The sequence below is a fragment of the Lepidochelys kempii genome, chromosome 7, assembly GCF_965140285.1.
Source record: "Lepidochelys kempii isolate rLepKem1 chromosome 7, rLepKem1.hap1, whole genome shotgun sequence".
Lineage (NCBI taxonomy): Eukaryota > Metazoa > Chordata > Testudines > Cheloniidae > Lepidochelys > Lepidochelys kempii.
In genome coordinates, this window is record NC_136386.1 from 123,552,442 (window position 1) to 123,575,524 (window position 23,083).

Below are 23,083 nucleotides of genomic sequence, written 5' to 3' on the forward strand. Positions count from 1 at the left end.
AATGAGCAGGGTGGCATCCATGAGACATGGCCCACACTGTGACAGAGGTGGGAGGAGCCCTTGCAGTAGAGATCAATTCAGCACTTGATCCAGGTCTTCACAGAGCTGTACCCGAACGGCCAAAAACTCCAGCTCTGCACGCTCCCTGCCCCAGATGAATCACAGACCAGGGGAGTATTAGTGATGGTCCTCCAACTCCATCTCCCAAGCACATGCACAGAGCAAGCTGGCAACTTTCACCTCCTTTTACTGTAAGCCACAGTGCTGTATGCAAGAGCATCCGATCAGGTGACCTGGAACTGCAGGCTGAGAACCCACAGTACATGGGTTTCCCTAGCCATCCTGCCAGGTCAACACGGCCCACTTACAGATGGCATGTGGTGTGGCAGAGACAACCCTGGGGAGAGATAGGTCTGATGGTCACCCAGACCCTCCTAAAGATCAGCATTTTAGACACACAGAGAGGACCTGTTACTGCGTTGGAAAGTCATTGACTGGGCAGGCCTTACTGCTTTTGTGCTTTTAAACCAGCCAAATTGCCTGCAGAGCCCTGCGCCTGCTTCAGTGACAATCAACTCATGTGCCACCGCCACGTTGTACAGCCTCGCAGCACACACCCGCACTCCGTAACAGCACAGAACACAAAGGAAAGCTTCTTCCCTTTTAAAGGTCCCTTTGGTGGAGTCCCAGATATTTCTTCCCTTAACAGCCTGCCCCTACCACAATACCCTGCATGGCTACCACTGCCAGCAGAACACAGACCAGCCGCCAGCTCCCCTAGATTTTGATTTTTTACAAAGGAGACCAAGTTGCTAATTACGGGCATTGCGGCTTGACTTCCCACCTTGCGGCAAGAGCTCACATCCTCCACACAGCTCCCCAGGCCTTGCTGGGGAGGAAAGCGCTGGGAGTTGAACCTGGGTACAGGCATTTGCACCTGGGGCTCTCACACAGCGGCAGAGACCTAAACCAACTCTTTGAAAAAGAGGGGAGGGGAACAGACAACACACTCTTTAATTGTAGGAGTGAAACCCGCATCCTGCTGCACATCTACCTTTGCAGGTCTGTCTCCGATTCTCTTTGAACCTCTGGCGCAGCTTGTCAGGTCGCTGCCCTCCCCAGAGGAAGATCAGAAAATACAGCAATGATTACGATTGTACACTCAGCTTGCAAGCAAGAGAGATAGCAGCCTTGCATGTGTCAGGCCATGAAAGAGCTGTGACTCTGAAGCCGCCCGAAAAACAAACCCTTAATTTAAATGTTAATGAAAGTGCTGTAGAGACATCAGAGGCTCGCGTTTCTCTGCAAGAAGCAGAATCGCCCGTACTAGAATTTATGGCCCCCCTCACCTCCTTTTCTGCTCCATCAGCCAGAGAAGTTAGGGGGGGAAAAAAAACAACTAATTTTAACATTAACTCCACACTTCCACCCTGGGATGCAACTGCTAAATTATCTGTCGGCAGGACCCTGATCAAAGGTGGAAAAACAAAGGCGCGCTGTACACCCAAGCAAAAGTAAATAGCAGCCAAGGTCCAGGAAAATTACCTTCTCTCCCCCTGGAAGTGCGAGCAGAGAAGACAAAGATCACAAATTGGAAACAGAAACTGGAAGACGTAGGACTGCCAGAGCCCTGGACTGTAATCAGTGTGGCACGAAAATATGAGACAGTCGCATTTTCTCCTTTCTTGTACTACTTTGTACGTTATACAGCAAAGAGACTTCCCTTCAAGCTCTCAGAAACAGACTTCCCCCCCCTTAAGCACCAAGGAAGAAACAAAAATACCCTCAATATAACACGCAACTGCACTGAATTAGAAATGGACGCATTGAATAAATTCAGCTACCTGCTTGATACAGTGAAACCTAACCAAAACAGACACGTGATGTACTAATTTTTGCAACACTTGTAGTAGTAAATATTATAGTAGCACCCAACGGCTGCAACTGGTAAAACCTCGGCTGCTACAGGAAAGATGGCAGAATGGAGGCTATGAATTATAAAGGGAAGGAAGGTAGCAAAATGCACAAACTGGCATCTGTAGGTGTGTGCGTGTGTAGGGGAAGGGGGAGAGGGAACTCATATGTATGTGTGTTCACTCAAGTGGAGAAAACAAAATAGGGAATCAATATCACACACTAATTAAGAAAATGGAAGAAGACTCGATCTCACCAAACCCTGAACTATTCCTTCCAACAAAAGGTGAGCAGGGTCAGAGCACGCAGACGAGGGCTGGAGAGCACCATTTTAGCCCCTGGAGGGAGAAGCAGAGAAAGAAAACTAGCTGAGAGACCTCCTGCATTTTATTCCTAGGGAAAGAAGAGCGTTGAGCAAGGTTCTTCTTCATCACAAGGCTTTCAAACGCGCATCGGGGCGCTCCACGGTCACTGCCTCACGGGCTCCAGCGCAAATCAGCACCATTCATTCGATGTTTTACGACCTGCCGACTCTGCAAACCCACCCAGGGGTCATAGAATATCAGGGTTGGAAGGGACCTCAGGAGGTCATCTAGTCCAACCCCCTGCTCAAAGCAGGACCAATCCCCAATTAAATCATCCCAGCCAGGGCTTTGTCAAGCCTGACCTTAAAAACTTCTAAGGAAGGAGATTCTACCACCTCTCCAGGTAATGCATTCCAGTGTTTCACCACCCTCCTAGTGAAAAAGATTTTCCTAATATCCAACCTAAACCTCCCCCACTGCAACTTGAGACCATTACTCCTTGTCCTGTCCTCTTCTACCACTGAGAATAGTCTAGAACCATCCTCTCTGGAACCACCTCTCGGGTAGTTGAAAGCAGCTATCAAATCCCCCCTCATTCTTCTCTCCTGCAGACTAAACAATCCCAGTTCCCTCAGCCTCTCCTCATAAGTCATGTGTTCCAGACCCCTAATCATTTTTGTTGCCCTTCACTGGACTCTCTCCAATTTATCCACATCCTTCTTGTAGTGTGGGGCCCAAAACTGGACACAGTACTCCAGATGAGGCCTCACCAATGTCGAATAGAGGGGGACGATCACGTCCCTCGACCTGCTCGCTATGCCCCTACTTATACATCCCAAAATGCCATTGGCCTTCTTGGAAACAAGGGCACACTGCTGACTCATATCCAGCTTCTCGTCCACTGTCACCCCTAGGTCCTTTTCCGCAGAACTGCTGCCTAGCCATTCAGTCCCTAGTCTGTAGCTGTGCATTGGGTTCTTCCGTCCTAAGTGCAGGACCCTGCACTTATCCTTATTGAACCTCATCAGATTTCTTTTGGCCCAATCCTCCAATTTGTCTAGGTCCCTCTGTATCCTATCCCTGCCCTCCAGCGTATCTACCACTCCTCCCAGTTTAGGGTCGGACAGTCAGACGGGGTTCTTCCTGCAGGCTACATTCTCCTCACAGTTCCATCTATGCAACTCCACGGCATCCTGCCAGGTGACGCATGGGCAGCCAAGAGCACCTATTCCTACAGTCCCTGACTCTGCTCACTATTCTAACGGTGGTGCACGAGCCAGCATGAAATCCCAGGCCCCTCTCCCACCACCGGTTTGGCTCTGCTGAGTGAGCAGTAGGAAACAGTGACCAAAAAATATTACCAAAGTCAGCAGATCTGATTCTGATACACGGAGAGAGAAATCTGCTGAGGAAGGTGGTGCCATTTTTCCAGAGTCACTAGTCACAGGAGACAGGTTTCAGAGTAACAGCCGTGTTAGTCTGTATTCGCAAAAAGAAAAGGAGTACTTGTGGCACCTTAGAGACTAACCAATTTATTTGAGCATAAGCTTTCGTGAGCGACAGCTCACTTCATCGGATGCATACTGTGGAAACTGCAGAAGACGTTATATACACAGAGACCATGAAACAATACCTCCTCCCACCCCACTGTCCTGCTGGTAATAGCTTATCTAAAGTGATCACTCTCCTTACAATGTGTATGATAATCAAGGGTGAGAAAACCTGGATTTGTCCTGGAAATGGCCCAACTTGATTATCATACACATTGTAAGGAGAGTGATCACTTTAGATGAAAGAAAAGGAGGACTTGTGGCACCTTAGAGACTAACCAATTTATTTGAGCATAAGCTTTCGTGAGCTACAGCTCATAAGCTCACGAAAGCTTATGCTCAAATAAATTGGTTAGTCTCTAAGGTGCCACAAGTCCTCCTTTTCTTTTTGCGAATACAGACTAACACGGCTGTTACTCTGAAACCTGTCACTTTAGATAAGCTATTACCAGCAGGACAGTGGGGTGGGAGGAGGTATCGTTTCATGGTCTCTGTGTATATAATGTCTTCTGCAGTTTCCACAGTATGCATCCGATGAAGTGAGCTGTAGCTCACGAAAGCTTATGCTCAAATAAATTGGTTAGTCTCTAAGGTGCCACAAGTCCTCCTTTTCTAGTCACAGGAGAATGCACCTTAAGAGCAGTTCCTCAGCTGTTGGGAATCGTCAGAATAGCTCCATTGATTTACACCAGGTTAATTGAGAAGCTTTGGGATACCAAAAGAATAGATCACTTCAGACAAGCTTCCAGCTGAGGTGGAGTCAAGTGGGATTAATAGATCCAAGCAAAAATTAAATGATGAATAAATTAAGGAGCTATTAGCCAGGTGCCCAAACACAAACAGGGAACAGCACCATATAAATATGCCAATACAAGGAGTAAACTTTAGAAGAACTTGGCTTAGTTGAATGGCCTTTGGGAAGTCAGGAGAGAGCATCACTGCACACGTTTGGCTCTGGGGCGCACGTGCGTATCCATCCATCCAACCCTGACACAAACTTAACAGTGTATCAGACAGAGATGGCAGAGCTGTCAAATCATTCAAGTCACAAAGGGCCTACTGCTGCATCTACCCTTACCTGAGGTCAGAGCTCACCTCAGTAAAAAACATGCACACATGCCGGCTACAAATTTCCAATACATGTACATTACACAATTCCTCCACTTATCAGCTCAGCCCAAACTTCTGCCCTTTTCCCTCTGGTTTCCTGTCCTGCTTTAGACCATCAACCCTTGCAGGAGAAACACAGGATCCAGAACATAGGTCTTGGCAGGTAAATTAAAAGAAGAACAAACATCCAGCTGTTTTGTCTTTAAATTTAGACAGTCATTCATGTCTTGCTAGGCTTTGCCATGGTTCCAGAGCTCTCTGATCTCACTGATTAATTAGAGTCATATGCCATACAAATCATCTGAACAGTTTTTAATGTTATGCAAAGCTTTTCAGTTTCCCTTTATATTCAGGGAAGCTTTTCCTGTCATTCCATACATATATATTTTGTGGAGAGAAAGAGATGGCGTTTTAAAAGGAGAAAAAAAACTTGTCAGCCAGATTTTTCCTTACAAGATTAATAAGCTACACATTATGACCCTGACTGTGATATCCAAACGTTGGCAAATTCCTACCTCCAGTGGGTTGTTCAGCCTGATTGCAGTCTACGGGATCAGGCTATTTTACTCCACAGAAATTCTGCCAGGCACCCATTACAAATCATACATAATTATTCCAAGTAATGTGAAGTTTAAATAAAAAAATTTGCAAGAAAATGTTTCACACTCCAGAACCAGTGCTGAAGCCTTAGATATATTCCTGACTTCTCTTTGGGATGTATATTTACCCCAGCGCAGCATGAGGATAGGTACTATCAGACAGCCAGAATTTTAAACAAGGGTGGATCAGTTCCACCCAAAGTTTTGCACCTGCCTTAGCCTGCAAGCACAGAACTGCACCTGACGCGTTGGAGGCATTTTTGAAAATTCGGCTGTACCTGTGTAATCATTCGTGTGTTTGTTAAGTGCCAGCATGCTTGGAGGTGACAACAGAGGACAATTCTCCCTGGCCCAAACTGTTTAAAATCTAGAAGGCAAACACTGAAGGAAAGGAAGGAGTTGGTTTGGATAAAAGGGGATTTGAAACCTGGTACTTCTTAGGAAGTAAGTGCCAAAGGATTTCTGAATCACTGAAAATAAAGTTGAATTCTTTTCAGAGTCCACTCCCTCCTTTCCCAGTTTACAAGCCTCTCCATCGTATAAAAAGGACTGAGCTGCCGTGAGAGTCTCCTCAAAAAGGTGCACGGAGACAGCATGACACTAGTGCAAACCCTGTGTGTCCGAAGCCATAAACACCAGGCACTGACACTCCAGTTTCTCCATAAACTTAGCCCCAAATCGAACGGTGCACAGAGATCGCTTCTCTTTTCTGGCTTCCCTCACCTCGGGGAGACGTGAAGCATGAAGGTGCAGCTATTCCACTGGAAACCCTAGAGGCTTGGATTCACTTTGCAAATTTGAATCGGTCCATTTCATGCAGACTGGGACTGGTCCCCAAACACAAATCAGTCACCACAGTAATCAGCGTTAAACGAAAAAAGTAACACGCACATTACAGAGTTCAAAAGGCAAATGAATTTGCAGTAAGTTATGAGCAGCTAGGGAGAGGGGTTTAGAGTGGAAGCACCTTTGCAACCTTAACTGCAGTGTTAGCTATCATAGCGGAGAGCCAGCTTTTGGGAGCCCTCAAAGCTGCAGACCAGTGGGGCTCCCACCTTATGGGACACCCTCAAATTCTTCCCCAAAGTCCCAAAGGTGCCACATTACTGTGTGATCTACTGCTCTCAGGGCACTGATCAGCAGAGATACTGGCTGTACTGAATGCAAGAGGAGAGATTATGCAGAGAAAGTGAGGGAGAGGAGACCAAAGGTGATGGGATGCAATTCTTTTACCCCATATAACTTTGTTAGGGAGCTCCATAATTGTGAAGCTGGTCTTACCACTAGAATGTGTGTGTACTGAATGACAACGAAGAAGTCACGCAGCTGAACATATGGTTCCACGTGCATCAAAAAGAAGAGGGTTACCCAAATAGATCAAAGTTTTGACACCCACACCCCTGACAGAACAGGTGCAAAACTTGCATGGGGAGGAGTCACAGTAAACTGCATGCAGTTAACAGGTGCATGATTTAATAAAATCACCAGAAATGACATATTGTAGGTGTTGTACGATGCTCACTCGAGAATACGGGGACAACCTGTTAAACATAGCATGACTATATTCCCCTATAAAGTCTCTTTAAACAAAAACTAATTGCTGGAATGATTGTTTTGTTTCTGCTATTTACATAGCAAGGATTTGGGAACTTGTTCAGACTTCCTAAATAAATACACCTTTTTTTTTTCCTTCTTAAAAGGTGCTTAATTGATATCCCTCTTCGCCCTCCGAGCAGTCCTCTTCGCCCACCGAGCAGAGCTAGCCCAGGCAGCACGAGCATAATGTAACCCACAATGTGCAGCAAGCGTGCCTCCGCCCAGTTCTGGGAGGACCCTCTCCAGGCCTAGGAAGGCGAGGAAACCTCCATAGCCCATTTAATCTTCCCGCTAAAGTTGCCAACAAGGGAGCCAGGAGGTGCCAGCTGTGATAGTGGGGTTTGGGGTGTGGACCTCCATTCGCTGGCAAGTTGCCTAGAAGCCCACCCCACCCGCTCTTCAGGCAGGCCACCCGCTTGCCACCAGAAAGCTAGAACTTCGAATTGCTACCTGCTGAGGATGGATTTGAATTGCTGTCCTCCAAGGGAGTTCAGTATAATGAGGGAGCCTTTTCACCTCACGCTCAATGACACAGGGAAGAAGTTATGGGGAGCAAAGTGCAGCAGTGAGACGCAGAGGCCATTCACACCATCGCCTCGAGAATCTGCTTTTCTTTGCCGCTTCCTATTTACTCTACGAATGGTGCTTTTGAGGCCATTTCCCCAGCTCCAGGGTGCTAGCACATTCCAAATCGAGGGCCTAATCCAGCTCCCCGGGACAATTCGTGTGAGCAGCACCAGCAGGACCTGTAACATTCCTTTGCTCCCCACAGATGGGACTAACTTCCTGCCCGATCCAGTTCCACTTAAGGACACCACTTTTCCTATAGAGCTCATCAGTAGCCGTTCACACAGCTAACTCCACCTCCCCAGTACAGCACCACTATGGAAAGCACACCATGAAGCTACCGTACAGGGAGGGATCTCGGTTTATGTTTCTAGGAGGTTCCAAACTAGCATCTCAGGAGAGGACGTAGAACCCGTGAATGCCCTTTATCAGACCACGTGCAGTTCTCCTAGGGAGCAAAGAAAACTCATTGCTGCAGAGAACTTAGACGTAAAGAAACACTTTTATACACTAAAAGAAAAGGAGGACTTGTGGCACCTTAGAGACTAACCAATTTAATTGAGCATAAGCTTTCGTGAGCTTCAGCTCACTTCATCAGATGCATACTGTTAGCTTGGGTCTGTCCTCAGTGGTTCCCAATCTAGGGTCGCCGCTGACCAAATAAATTGGTTAGTCTCTAAGGTGCCACACGTACTCCCTTTCTTTTTGCGAATACAGACTAACACGGCTGTTACTCTGAAACTTTTATACACTGCGCATCCACCTTGTAACTCAAGCTTTCCTTATTTCAAGTGGGCTGCACTGTCGAGTAGACAGGGCCCAAAGTTTAGATTTTTATTTTTTAAATACAAAAAAAGAGTGGGTGCACTTACGAATTGCAATGGCGGGGAAATGATTACGTGAGCTATATACAGATAATCCCAGCAATTGACCCACATCCCATGCTGCAGAAGAAGATGAAAAACCCTTGAGGTCACTGACAATCAGACCAGGGGGAAATTCCTTCCTGATCCCACATAGGGTGATCAGCTAGACCCTGAGCATGTGAGTAACAACCAGCCAGGAAAGCACATGGACAAGAGAACGCTCGGGGCCACCCTGTCCAGCAGCCTGTTGCCAGCTGTGACCATCCATCTTTGATGCTTCAGAGGAAGGAGACCAAAAGAACTAGGCTACAGAAAAGCAAGATGGGAAACTGAAGTGCTGACTGATGGTGGTTATTAAAGAATCCATGGTGCTTTTCCAAACGGTTGGGGTTTTAACTCATGTGTCCTGGCCAACTTCCAATTTAAGAAATTGGATTCTGTCTGAATGCCCTTGCAGTTTCAAGTTGATTTGGTGGCATTCTTCGCTTCCTGTCCTAGCTGTTGTGCACGCTTGCTTCACGTGGTTAAAAAGCTTCTGTGTTTCACCACAGAGAGAGGCCTGGCTGCACTTCAATGCCTGCTGTCCAACACAGAGGGCCAGATTCTGATCTTGCATCGGTTGAACACCGGGGTAGCTGCTGACTTCTGTGGAGGAGCTCCTGATTTCACTCAGCCTGGGAGAGGGGAGAACTGGGCAAAGAATGTGTAGAATCTGGGATGAAGTGGAAGGTGCCAGTGATATTATGCTTAAACCAACGACTCCTCTGGCTGATGAACGGCACTACCCGAGTTCTATCCTGAGTTCTCCTACCCTCTTCAGCCCAACAATGCAGACTTTTTAGACCAGGTGTGCTGGGCATGTAAAGCAGGGAAGTGCAGGATCCCAACAGCTCAGGCAGGGACAACAAGCCCCCCAAATAGCTGGCCTGGCTAGAGATCAGAGACGATTTTGGATACATGCTCGTTAAACAGCAAACAATAAGTTTATTAGTGAAAATCCATCTCCCCTGCCCCTTGCCCCCTGCTCCTGCTCCCCCACTCCCGTACCCTCCTGCCTGCCCCTGCTCTGATCCCCTCTCTTCTAGGATGGCAGCGATTTGTTCTTAAAAGCGACAGGTTTATAGGTTAGCCGACACCTTCACTCTGTGGAATTTTAATTAACTTCTCCCATCGTCAATGTGTTAAGGAGCGGGGTTTCCATTATGCGGGGTCAGCAGTGTGTTTCGGGCCCTGCTATATCAGCCGTCAAATTGAAGAATTAATGACGTGGCTAATCGGCTCTAATTCTTAAAAAAAAAAAAAAATGGAGGGGCAGCGAGAGGGGAGGTGGGCGGGATTCGCGGTCTCATGAAACGAGCGAGTGATCCGAGCCCACTCGTTTGCGGGGTAGCTGCTCTGCAGCCGCCCATTTGTCACCCAGCGGGGGGAGAAAGACGCTAGGTAAATATTGTGACAGAGAGTGTGCACGAGTGTGTGCGCACCGGAGAGAGGAGACAGTGTCCTGACTAGAGGCCAGCTCCACAGGTCATCACTTAGCACGCTGCAGAGCTCTTCCCAGCCACGGCAGAAGGACCAACAGATGCCGGCTGAAGGGAAAACCCACCCAGGCCCCAGCCAAGAGACTGGAGGCCAACACGGGGACCTTGGTCACCACTGATACGACAGTGGATGGCTCAGAGAGCGGCCTGCACACACACGCACTCAAAGCGTCATGGAACTAGGCACAGGCGAAGCTCACTTGGGCTGGAGGTTCAGCTCCATCACCCCGCAAGACACACCACGTGTAAAATGGATGGGGAGCTGCAAAACTGGCTTGGAAACCTAATGAGGACAAGTTCTCATAGGAAATTCCTGGCATTGGGCTGGCTTAAAATTCATCCCATTGAAACTCAGGGATGGCAGAGCCCAACGGAGCATCGTAGGGTGCAGTGTCCATTGCGATGGGGACACCGGGAACACATGGGATAGAGCTCAGTGCACAACATGGTCCATAGTCTGCAGAGTAATTTGAGATGATTTAGGTCTATAGACACCATCCGGGCATTATTAGCAGCTCTATCCGGTCCCTCCTGGGGCCAGAAAAGGAGGCAGGTTTCCTGCAGTAGGGACGACATCAAGGCCAACTCAACAGCACATACACGTGGCAGTTCACTGCCAGTCCAGTATGAAGATTCATGGGACACAGGTTCAGTTTCTCTGAGTCTATCATCATTTCACCTTCTCTGAAATGGGAGGCGCAGAGTCTTTGATCAGTAGATTGGAAGAGGCTGCAGCTTCTACACTCGTTGCTGTACGCAACACCTTGACATCCTCTGCTGAACAGTGACAATCCTAAGTCCTCAACTGCATGCTCAGGAGCGGGGTTAAGTTCAGAAGAGTAGCTGGAAAACAGCATCTTCGCATTCCATTTCCTTTCCATTAACGACCTTCCCTCTCCAATTTGCTCCATTCCCAAGCCAACTGAGCCCACCCTAACCACTGGCCCCACAGGCGCAGCCTGACCTCAGGAGTCAGGAGGACCCCTTTCTGCTTCGCTCATCAGCAGACAAGAGGCTGGAGTCAGAGCTGAGCGGGCAGCCTCAGCAGTGCAGGACACAAAATAGGATCTGTCTTGTTTCTACACAGTTCCAGCTGGGCTGAGAGGAGTAAAACGCAAGCCCTGCGTGTATAGCTGAGCAGCCGTCACTCAGCAAGTGAACAAAGGGAGCAGACGGGGATGGAACACAAAGAGGCCATTTCTACACGGTCACTTTCAAGACTGGGACCACATGGCTCTGGTGGGAGGTGACCTGAGCACACTCCCCTAAGACTTCTGCCCCCGTGGAGGGCTACAGTGATTCGAACGCAGCCTACTCCCTCCCCATCTGCCTCCACCCCATCAAATTCCTAGACAACTGCACCGCTATCTTGGATATATTTGCAAATCCAGAGTACCAGGGGATGGGGAGTCGGGGGGGAAGGGGTGGAGGGGAGAGAAGTTAAGCAGAATCTGTTCAAATGACTAATAAAGGTCTTGATTACCTTAATAATGGACTAATGGCGATGGACCAGACCCGGTCCTCAGTCTGCACAGTGTGTAAACAATGCCCAGCTCTGCCAGAGGACAGGGACCAAACCTAGAGAGACAGAGAGGTGCTACGTCAGGGCACCCAGAATCAAGCAGGGAAGGGTTCAGGTGTCCAAGCCTGTGTGTGAAGAGACCCCCTCCCCCTCCCCCCCGATCATTCTGAATGAACTCTCAATAATACAATTGCACCAGCAGGAAAAGCACAGGCCTAAACTATGTCCCCAGACGACTTTATTGCCAGACTCTGATCCTCTCACAGCCCCAGTCCAGCCGAGCATCAGCTCCACTCCACGGAACAGCCGAAGTTAGGCTGCAAGCTCCTCAGGGCAGGGACCTGTTACTACAGAGCGTGCAGTGCAGAGCTTCCAGAGCAACCAGATCAGGGTATGTTCAAATACCCCTTTGTTTTCCTGGGGAGCGGTGGGGTGGGCACGTCCCCTGCTTCTGAAACATAATTGAGGATTTCCATTTGTACTAGCTTGGAAATTAACTGCAAGCTTGTTTCACTTGTGCTCCCGGATAGACCCATCTCCGTACGCCCGGCTTTTTAAGGCCACCCCCTAGGTATCTTCAAACAATAGACATGCAGAGAGGGCAAGGCCCTTGACCTCCAGCAGCCTGGAAGAATCCCATCCCCTCCCCCAGCACTGCCAACACACGCTCCCCTTACACTGACTCACCCTTGCCATCGGGCTTTCAGACCACCGCACCCCTTGCCTTCCCTACAGATGAACCAGTTGGAGCAAAGTGTGGGGTTCTGCCAGAGCCCACCCTGATCCCTAAGCCCCATCCCCCTCCTCAGCTTGGATGGATCTCCAGACTCTAGTCCATAGCTCCCTTTTTCTCCCCATGCCCAACGTTTCACTTAAAGACTTCAAAGCTGGGGGTGTCATGTTTGTTTGTTTGTTGATAATGCCCAGAATTGCAGGCTATTCCCGTCAGCAGGGAATTTAGCACCTAGTGTCAGCAAAAGGAGCAGAAAAGCTTAACTCTTTTAAGGCGTCCCTATCTCCTACAGGTTAAAAATATTGTTCAGAGCATGCTATCTGGTGCCTATCAGTGAGGAATGTACATTAGCAGCTACTCGGAGCTTAGCTCTAATCAACACTCGGAGAGCCCTCAATAGCATCCACTGCACTTAGAGCTCCCTTAAAGTACTGCTGCGGATTCCCTTCCAGCCACCAGAAATTACAACGCGCATGAGAAAAATCACTCTAAAAATCAAAGTGACTCTGTCCATTATGGCCACATGGGAGGGTCAGGCGGGCAAGCTCATTCCGGCTGCAGAACTGAGCAAAATACAAAAAGTTAAGTTCCCTTTGACCTTCAGGAGTTTCTTCCCAAGGTCATAAGAGGTTTGTCTGCTCCTGCCCCTGGGAGCTGTGAGACTGTGCTGCCCCAAAACACAGGCCCCGGGATCCTACTTGAGCACAGTTTGGTGCCAAGCCAGCTTCAAACTCATTCGAGCCAAGGCAAACTGTGCCCAGAAATTGTGTTTGACAAAAACATAGCTTTGGAACATAGGGTAACACTGGGTTAGAACTATCCAGAGTGGCCAGCCACGCCAAGCCAAGCAGGACAGGATGGTTCAATGGTCAGGGCGCTAGCCTGGGACTCGAGAGACCCAAGTTCAATTCCGTGTTCTAACACAGGCTTCCTGTGTGACCTTGAAAAAGTCACCTGGTCTCTCACAGCCTCAGTTCCTAGTCTGTAAAATGGGGATAACAGCACTGCCCTATCCTGCAGGGGTGTTAGGAGATGCTCACATACTAAGGTAATGGAGGTTGCATAAGTGCCTTAGATCTAGACCAGATGCACAAGATAGTGATGGGGGCAAATGCCCAATCATAAAAAAGAAGAACTGAATAATCTTTGGTTTCAGAGTAGCAGCCGTGTTAGTCTGTATTCGCAAAAAGAAAAGGAGGACTTGTGGCACCTTAGAGACTAACCAATTTATTTGAGCATGAGCTTTCGTGAGCTACAGCTCACTTCATCGGATGCATTCAGTGGAAAATACAGCAACCGATGAAGTGAGCTGTAGCTCACGAAAGCTTGTGCTCAAATAAATTTGTTAGTCTCTAAGGTGCCACAAGTTCTCCTGTTCTTTTTGTTGAATAATCTTTATATATCCTGCTCATATGATCACCTACACATCAGGAGAAACGTCTAGAGAGCGAGATCTTTTAAAACCATGGAACAGTTTCCCAAGGGAAGTGCCGGGAGCACCATCACTTGAGACATTTAAAACTCAGCTGACCACCACTCTGGGGAATTCTTCTCTGGCTCCATCCATCAACACAGCACTGCACGATCAGGGCAGAGTGCTAAGCAAATAACAAGACCCGGCCTCAAGGAGCCTAGGCATAGCACATGCTATCTAAATGGCTTCACTGAAAGACAAAAAAAATGGGGTCTGCAAAGTCATTTTTACAGTCACTTTCCTGGCTGTCCCTTGCACACTTCATGTCTTTTTACAAAAAACATATCCTAGGAAACAGCTTTTTATAGCTTGGAATAACACCGTAAATTAGAGCCCACAAAAGAGAGACCGTCCCAGACGCTTGGGATGAAATTTGAGAGAGACTAACACAAAGGGAAATACATGCTACAACAGCATTATAAGGCCAAGCCTAAACCCCCCCGGTAAGTCCATCTGGTCTGACCCTCTGTTTCTATCCCATCTCACCTTTCAAGCCAGTGGCTAGTTTCCCCAGCTCCAGCTGTACCCCTTTCCTGGTGGGCTGACATCGCAAGTGGCTCTCCAGAAACCTAAGCAAGGTTCATTGTGCTCCCAACACAGAGAGGCAAGTGCAGGGCTCAAGGTTCCATTCAACCCGCCTTTAAACACGCGCAGAGCTCACCTCTCTGCTACAGCACGTGCAGTGATGGACATGACTCTTGCTCACCTTTGCTGTTCTGTCCCGGGAGCCGCTCACAATGATGCCCCCTTGACAATCCACACAGTTCACCTCCTGTTCGTGTGCAGAGAACTTTATGCTGAAGGAGCTGTGGACTTTAGAGAGGACGATATTTCCATCACTGTAAAATAAAACCCAGAGCGGGAAGTCATCGTCTTTGCAAGGCAGGTAAAGCATCACCACATGAGGACTAGAACACCTGCAATCCCAGGGGAATGGATGATTCGTTACACACACACACAGACACACCCCCCTCCCACTCATGCCAGGGCAGCCAGAAGCACAGGAGCAAGATTTGACCCAGAGACTGAATGAATGGTATTAACTCGGCAAAGAATTTGCTACCCTGTTATGCCAATAAAATTATAGAAACTGGAACATGTCTATGTGTTTTTCAACCTCTGCAACTTGCTTTCAGGTTACATTTCATAAGGGAGAGTCCCAGGACTGTGTGCGCACTTCACTTATACAGGCATTTACCACGACTACATGTGCTTTCTACTACCACACTTAGGTACCAAAAGATGAGCATCTTATAAACTAAATCTTTTCATTTGCTAAAGACCAGGTAGATGCAAGTTGTTTGTGTGCACAACTGTAGCTAGTGAATGCCCAGTTCTGAATACCATGCCCCTCGACGGTCGAGATGCATTGTCCTTACAGTGACCATTATTGCAAAGGAAAAAATATATATTAAAATCCCTGGCAAAATCGGCACTGCTTAGCCCCCTGATCGGCAGCATCCGAAAGGAGATCAAGGCTTGAACGGGTCATTAGCATGAGACTGTGCTCATCTCCTACCTCTGGAGAGGTCTCTTTTGGGAAGAAGCAAATCAAACGGGCAGGAAAGGAGCAGTGCAAGTAAGTTACATATGGTGGAACATGGAGCACTGGATGACAAACACACTTTTCTGCATCCAGTGCGCTTAGAAAATTAATTCCTTTTCCAGTGCAGCTGAAGAGCCCTGGCCCCACAACCAAAGCTTCTCCCCTCCACAGCACTGAGCTTACCCTCCTCCACTGACGATGTGGGAGCTGGCAAGAACAAATCGACACACATCTTCCTGGTGGCCGGAGAAGATGGCTTGAGGATGGCGTTGTAGGCCAGCACTGTCTGGACGAAACCGATAGGCCCGGATGTCTTCTGCCTGGGACAGGTAGAGATACTCGCCATCTAAATGCATCCAGGGCATCAGGCTGCAGAGACAATGACAAGGGAGACAAATCAGACAGCTGCTGGCCACCCTGGGACATATTCCCAGGCAGACAGACCCGATTATAGCATCACAGCCAGGAAACAAGTACACTTCTCAAAACATGCCAGAGCACATCACTGGCTTCTTTCTGACAAAGATTCCAGACCTGAGGAAGAGGCCAAGAGTGGAGTCTTTGGAAGAGGGGCTGGCTAAGGAATCTAGAGGCTTAGATACAAAATACTTAGGACTCCCTGCAGCCATGGCATCTTTGCAGTGGTAGCTTTTGTTCTGAGATGGCCTTTGAGTTCCTCTTCCTTCCTCCACACCCATGCAACCGTCTAGTCCAAGTGAACATCCAGCTTCCCCACAGACTCCTCTAGCCTGTCTCAGTGGTTCTCTCTCTGGTGCAATTTAACTAAATCTCTATCTTTTTCTGTAACTTTTTTTATAAGAAAAAGCAACAAGTTTTAATTCAGGATAAGAGAACAATCGGGAAGACAAAGTAGTTTGGATGGTGGCTTTATTAAATTAGCTAATGAACTGTCAGAGCCCAGCTCTGAAGGCAGCACAGAAATGAGGGTGGCAATCCTGTGACCCCGGGCCCCCCAGGACAACTTTTTGACACCCCTCCTCATGATCCCATTTGGGGTGGGGACACCCAGGGTTACAACAGCCTGAAATTTCAGATGTAAACATCTGAAATTGTGAAATTGACTAGTTTTAAAACCCACCGCCATGAAATTAATCAAAATGGTCCATGAATTTGGTATGGCCCTTCTCACTTGTCCTCAGCCTGGCTGATGTGATGGCTGCACTTACAGGAGGCCTGGTTCTCAAGCAAGGGACCTAGTCTTCCTAGATATTTTGCAAAGCACACAGCACAGCTTTGGACGCAGCGCCCACAATGAGTTGTTAATCGCAATCACCTCGCCTTACTGCTATGCACACATCTCATTCTCCCGGGAAGGAACTAAGTTAATATTTTAAGATTTGTGGACTGCGTCCAGACCAAAGGCCAGGTGGGGGCCCAGCAATGGAAGGCAATGAACAAAAGAAGTGAATCTTGAGGAGGGATGTGAAGGAGAGAAGCTCATGGACTGTATTAGCTCAAGGGATTAGTCCAGGCTTAAGGTGCAGCAAGGGAGCAGCAAAGCACCTTCTATTGTCAGAGCACAGATTAGGAGCTCGGCAGTGGTATGAGACAAGATGCAGACAGACTCTGAAGACAAATCACTCAACAGTTTAGGATCCGAAATGAAGAACACTGTATCCAACTAGAACTGCATGGGGAAGCAGAATGCATTTACCAGGGCTGGAATATGACCCAACCCCTATTGTTGAGAGAAGCACCATAGGCTCCTTATTGACAGGTGAGACTGGGTTCTCGGGTTTGGTGTCTAGTGGGCTAGGCAGCACCTCCAGTTATCCCACTGCAGTTTCATCAGCTACGTCAAAAGACAAAGCAGCCTTGTCTGTGTCACTGGTAAAACCCTAAAGACCAGAGGGGTAGGGGTGGCCTGGAACAGTCTGAAATCAAAGGACAGAGGCAAACCCAGTGTCCCCTATTGGCTGCCACGGTACAGGGTAAAAGAAAAAGGAGCCACTTGCTTGCGTTTCCATTTCAGGAGCGTTTCCCTCCGGCAGCGCCCGCGCCTCCAGTTCTGAGAGACCTTCACCCTTTCCTTCACTGGAATGCCAGCCGCTCTGCAGAGAAAGGAAGACAGACACAGTGAGCCCCGAGCACTGGTACTCACATGATCCAGCCCTGGTCACGTTCTTGCTCCAGTTCCATAAGCAACCAACTAGCACACACCGGACTAGCTGCACACTCGGGACCTGAACCACGCTGGGCAAGGCAGAGAGGAGCACGGGCTCCGTAGTACTGTCTGGAGCCATGCGAGGCACTGCAGGGGGAGAGTGCAGTGCGAACAAGCCTGCCTTTACGTTTCAGGTGTAGCCAATGTTCCCGCCAGGACAAGTGTCACGATGCAGGGGGGAGGGAAGGCAGACACAACATAGCCCTGCTCACACCTCCGCCACCCAGAAACACCGATGTGCAGCGCTGACTAGGCCCAAGGGGAGTGCTGGTAGGGGCACAAGGACTGCCTCTTGGGCAAGGGACATGGGGTGAGGCTGGGAAGACCTTCCACCATCCTCCCCGCACGTCCTGGGGCATTCATCCAGTGGAAGGCATAACCCAGCCCTTCACTAGCTGTGCATGCATCTTTGGTGCAGCAACCGTCCAATGCGCACCTGCAGGCTGGGAATTTTCTACCATCTGGAAGTTACAAAAGCTCCTGTCCTCAGTAAATCAAAGCCAGTTTTTAACCCCAACTTAAGCAAAGGTCCCACTCCACACTGAAGGCTAAATTCATGCCAAGTTCCCCATTACAGCCATTTCAGTTTGTAGCCTTATCTTAAAAACATGTCAAGAATTTTATTTTAACAGTGGGAAGAGATTATTTCTCCCCCACTCACTCCTCAGTTGAAGGGGGCTCAAAGGGATTCCACTCCCACTTGCTGAAGATTTCGCTCTTCAGGCAGAGCTCAAGCACAGAAGAGTTCAGCCTAAAGAGTGAGTGTTTTGAAAAGTTCATGGATTACAAGGCCAGAAGGGATCATTATGATCCTCTAGTCTGACTTCCTGCAAAGCATGGGCCAGAGAACCCCATCCAGCAATCTCTGAAGAAAGCCCACAACTTCTGTTTGAGCTACAGCATTTGATATATGCCACCATGTGCCAGCAATGCCCCTCTGCCGTGTACATTGGCCAAACCGGACAGTCTCTGCAGAAAAGACTAAATGGACACAAATCAGATGTCAAGAATTATAACATTCATAAACCAGTCGGAGAACACTTCAATCTCTCTGATCACTCGATTACAGACCTAAAAGTTGCAATATTACAACAAAAAAACTTCAAAAACAGACTCCAACGAAAGACTGCTGAATTGGAATTAATTTGCAAACTGGATACCATTACATTAGGCTTGAACAGAGACTGGGAGTGGATGTGTCATTACAAAACGTAAAACTATTTCCCCATGTTTATTTTCCCCCCCACTGTTCCTCACACGTGTTCTTGCTGGAAATGGCCCACCTTGATTATCACTACAAAAGGTTTTTTATCCTCTCCTGCTGGTAATAGCTCACCTTACCTGATCACTCTTGTTACATTGTGCCTGGTAACACCCACTGTTTCATGTACTCTGTGTATATAAAATCATCCTACTGTATGTTCCACTGCATGCACCCAATGAAGTGAGCTGTAGCTCACGAAAGCTTATGCTCAAATAAATCTGTTAGTCTCTAAGGTGCCACAAGTCCTCCTGTTCTTTCTGAGCATTTCTTAGAGGGGCTTGATTGAAAGACTGCAAGTGATGGAGAACACACTACCTTCCTAGGAAGAAGTTCTTCTAATGATTAATTATTATAAATTGCACCTTATTTCGAGCCTCCATTGTCTAGCTTCAGTTTACACCCATTAGATCTCGTTATGTCTTTTTCTACTAGATTAAGAGCCAACTGTCATCAAAAAATCTCTTCTCATGTACATACTTTTTAGACTGCAATCAAAGTTACGATCATGACCCCACATACTCCGAGGCAAACAACCTACATTCTGCAGCAGATTCCATGGCTTCATCATGCACAGGAATCCGGTTACGAGCAGGTGAAAACCAGCTCATAAAAGAAAGAAACCATTCTGCAGCCTGATCCATAACACCCACTGGAATACATAAACACATGCATCCACTGCTGAACTGCGGCTGTGTCTGGGGTGGAATAAAGTAGCTATTCAACAGTGCCCAGCAAGGCTATGCAACTGTTTAGAACAAGAAGTATCCAGCATTCCACAGAAACTACAGTGAGAATTTTACAGGAGACGGAATCGAATTACTCAAAATGGAATTTGGTGAGACCAACACAGCTAACACTCCCTATAGGATAGGATATTAAACACGGTAATCTAAACTTTTGAACTAGTGACTAAACAGAGCCCCAAACCATGACTGGCAACCCTATACATAGCTTATCCCCAACAATATTCTGATAGACTCAGTGAGTTGCTGTTCCATAATTAGCAGATTCCCCTGTTCTCTCTAACGCTATTCCTAGATGACCTCCTTTGGCCCCACGGTCACAGCTGCTCACTCATTCTAGCCTGGTCTCTCCTTCCACTCTTACATTGCCAACATCTCCTCCTTGACCATGACTTGGTCAACTCTTCTCCAGCCTCCCGGCACCTCAGCTGCTTCCACTCTAGCCAAAACTGCTCCTGCTAAAAGAGTTATCTTCTGTGCCCTCTGCTCAGACGTGGTCACTCCCCTTTTTGACTCTTTTCACTGACTTCCCCTTAACTTTCACAGCAAGGGTGGATTTCTTGTCCACACCTTCCAGGTCCTGCACAACTACGCCCTGTCTACACCTCTGCTCTCCTGCCCTTACTTACATGTCCTTCCTAACGGCCATCTTGGCACTGAGGGCTGGTCTATACTGGAAACTTACATTAGCATAGCTACATCTCTCACAAATGTGAAAAATCCACCTGCCTGAGAGCCTGAGGTATGTCCACCTAACCCCCGGTGGAGACAGTGCTAGGCTGATGGAAGAATTCTTCCATTGACCTAGCTACCACCTTTCAGGGAGGTGGATTAACTACAGCAATGGGAGAAACACTCCTATCTCTGTAGTGAGCATCGACACATAAGCGGCAGCCCTGCAACTGTGCCAGGTCGCATTTGAAGCGTAGACATAGCCTGAAGAAGGGCAAAGTTTGGCTAATATTTAGTTTAATAGCCGCAATTAATTTGAGCGGTCCCCATCTCACTCATGACAACTGCAATAGATCCGCAAGCTGCCAAACGGCCACAGGAACCTTTTCCAATGTCTTCTCCAAACACTGGATGGGAAAATATCCCCCTTCTCTCTACTCCAAGAAGCACACACAGAGATGAGAGAAAGGGTCCAATTCTGTATTCTCAAAGCATGAGAAAACACTCTCTCAAGAACAATCTTGCACTGTCTCCTGCAGTTCAGGCCAGATGGGACCTGACAGGTCTTTGCTATCTCTACTTTCTGTGATGCTGTCACAGTCAGGGCTTTATTCCCAGCTCCAGGCATGATTTACCTAGGCTAATCCACACACAGAGATGAGCACTAGTTCTCAACATTTACAGCCATCCCACCAAAATGAGCTAAGATGGCAAGAAGTTTCGCTTCCAAGAGCAGCATGTGGAGTGAGACCAGCAAGCCATCTGAAGGGAGGAAAGACGTTTGCCCAGAATACGGAGGAGGATTTATTTTAACTACCATCATCAACAGAGTGCCTTGGATCTAAATTTAGTGTCTGCTGGACTGATAAGGAGAAGAAGGAGAAACTTTGCAGCCTCCTAGAGAGAAAGCAGGGGGGGGGGATCCAATTAGCCCTGCCCTTCACCCTCTCCAGGGAAAACCAGCACAGGCAGCACGTAAACTTTGCATAGCTTCTTCTAGCTTTTGTCCTGCAGAAAAAAAGGAGTTGTTTAACCAGGTATGTGCAAGGCCATGAGAAACAGAGGTGTAGGAATGCTCTCTCCCCTGCTCTGTGCATTCCAGACCTGGATTCATGTGCAAGGACACTCCAAACATGAGAGAGGTTACAGCACTGTTATATGGCAGTTATTTATTTAGGTGAATTCGGCGGGGGGGGGGAGGGGGGTAATTTGTTTTTAGTTCCCATGAAAAACAGGGCAGGGGAGCTGAGACATCACGAGCAAACACTATGGAATGGGCACATTAATGGACCTATCCTTCATGAATTTATCTAGTTCTTTTTTGAGCCCTGTTATAGTCTTGGCCTTCACAACATCCTCTGGCAAGGAGTTCCACAGGTTGACTGTATGTTGTGAGAAGAAATACTTCCTTTTGTTTGTTTTAAACCTGCTGCCTGTTAATTTCATTTGGTGGCCCCTAGTTCTTGTGTTATGAGAAGGCGTAAATAACACTTCCTTCTTTACTTTCTCCTCACCAGTCATGATTTTATAGACCTCAATCATATCCCCCCCTTAGTGGTCTCTTTTCTAAGCTGAAAAGTCCCAGTCTTATTAATCTCTCCTCCTCTGGAGGATGTTCCATACTCCTAATAATTTTTGTTGCCCTTTTCTGTACCTTTTCCAATTTCAGTATATCTTTTTCGAGATGGGGTGACCCCATCTGCACACAGTATTCAAAATGTGCATGTATCCTGGATTTATAGAGGCAATATGATATTTTCTGTCTTAGTATCTATCCCTTTCTTAATGATGCCCAACATTCTGTTCGCTTTTTTGACTGTCGCTGCACATTGAGTGGATGTTTTCAGAGAACTATCCACAATGACTCCAAGATCTCTTTTTTGAGTGGTAACAGCTAATTTAGACCCCATCATCTTATATGTATAGTTGGGATTATGCTTTCCAATGTGCATTATTTTATATTTATCAATATTCAATTTCTTCTGCCATTTTGCAAACAAGAAATCATCAAGTAGTTGTGTTTCTAGTGGGGTCTTGCAGGGATCGGTTCTTGGCCCTACACCGTTTAACACTTTTATCAGTGGCCTGGAAGAAAACAAAATCATTATTGCTAAAATTTGTAGATGACAAAGATTGAAGGAGTGGTTAATAATGAAGAGGACCGGTTACTGATAAAGAGAAACCTAGATTGCTTGGTAAACTGGGCACAAGCAAACAGTACACATTTTAATATAACCAAATGTAAAGTCATACATCTAGGAAGAAAGAATACAGGTCATACTTCCAGCATGGCGGACTCTATCCTGAGAAGCAGTGTCTCTGAAAAAAAGCTTAGGGGCTACGATGGATAATCAGCTGCCCACCAGTTCCCAGGGCAATGCTGTGGTCAAAGGGGCTAATATGCGCTTGGATGCATAAACAGGAAAATCTTCAGTAGTAGAAGAGAGTTATTTTGCCGCTGTATGTGGCAGTGGGGAGATTGCTGCTGGAATACTGTGTCCACACTTCAAGAGGATCTTGAAAAACTGGAGAGCGCTCAGAGAAAAGCCACAAGTAAGATTAAAGGATTGGAAAACATGTCCTATAGTGAGAGGCTCAAGGATCTATTTAGCTTAACAAAGAGAAGGTTGAGGGGTGACATGATCACGGTCTACAAGTATCTACATGGGGAACAGTAATTTGAGAGAGGGCTCTTCAACCTAGCAGAGAAAAGAAGAACACAATCTAATGCCTGGAGGTTGAAGCTAGATACATTCAAGCTAGAAGTAAGGTGCAAATGTTTTCAACACTGAGGGTAATTAACAACTGGAACGACTTCCCAAGGGTCGTGGTGGATTCTCCATCACAGACATTTTTTTAAAACAAGATTGGATGTTTTTTTCTAAAAGCTCTGCTCTAA

The 23,083-nt window shown here is 47.4% G+C and overlaps 1 protein-coding gene across 2 annotated transcripts in view; it reads right to left on the reverse strand.

The window, feature by feature from the left end:
- FBXW4 (F-box and WD repeat domain containing 4) overlaps positions 1–23,083 on the reverse strand; it is a 92,676-nt gene that overhangs the window by 54,703 nt on the left and 14,890 nt on the right. For both annotated transcript variants that reach the window (XM_073354569.2, XM_073354570.1), the window contains 4 exons: positions 17,297–17,392; positions 15,504–15,689; positions 14,481–14,613; positions 11,529–11,623 (listed from right to left, as the gene is read on the reverse strand). In XM_073354569.2, the coding sequence (XP_073210670.1) occupies positions 11,529–11,623; positions 14,481–14,613; positions 15,504–15,689; positions 17,297–17,392 (510 nt within the window). The remainder of the gene's footprint in view (positions 1–11,528; positions 11,624–14,480; positions 14,614–15,503; positions 15,690–17,296; positions 17,393–23,083) is intronic.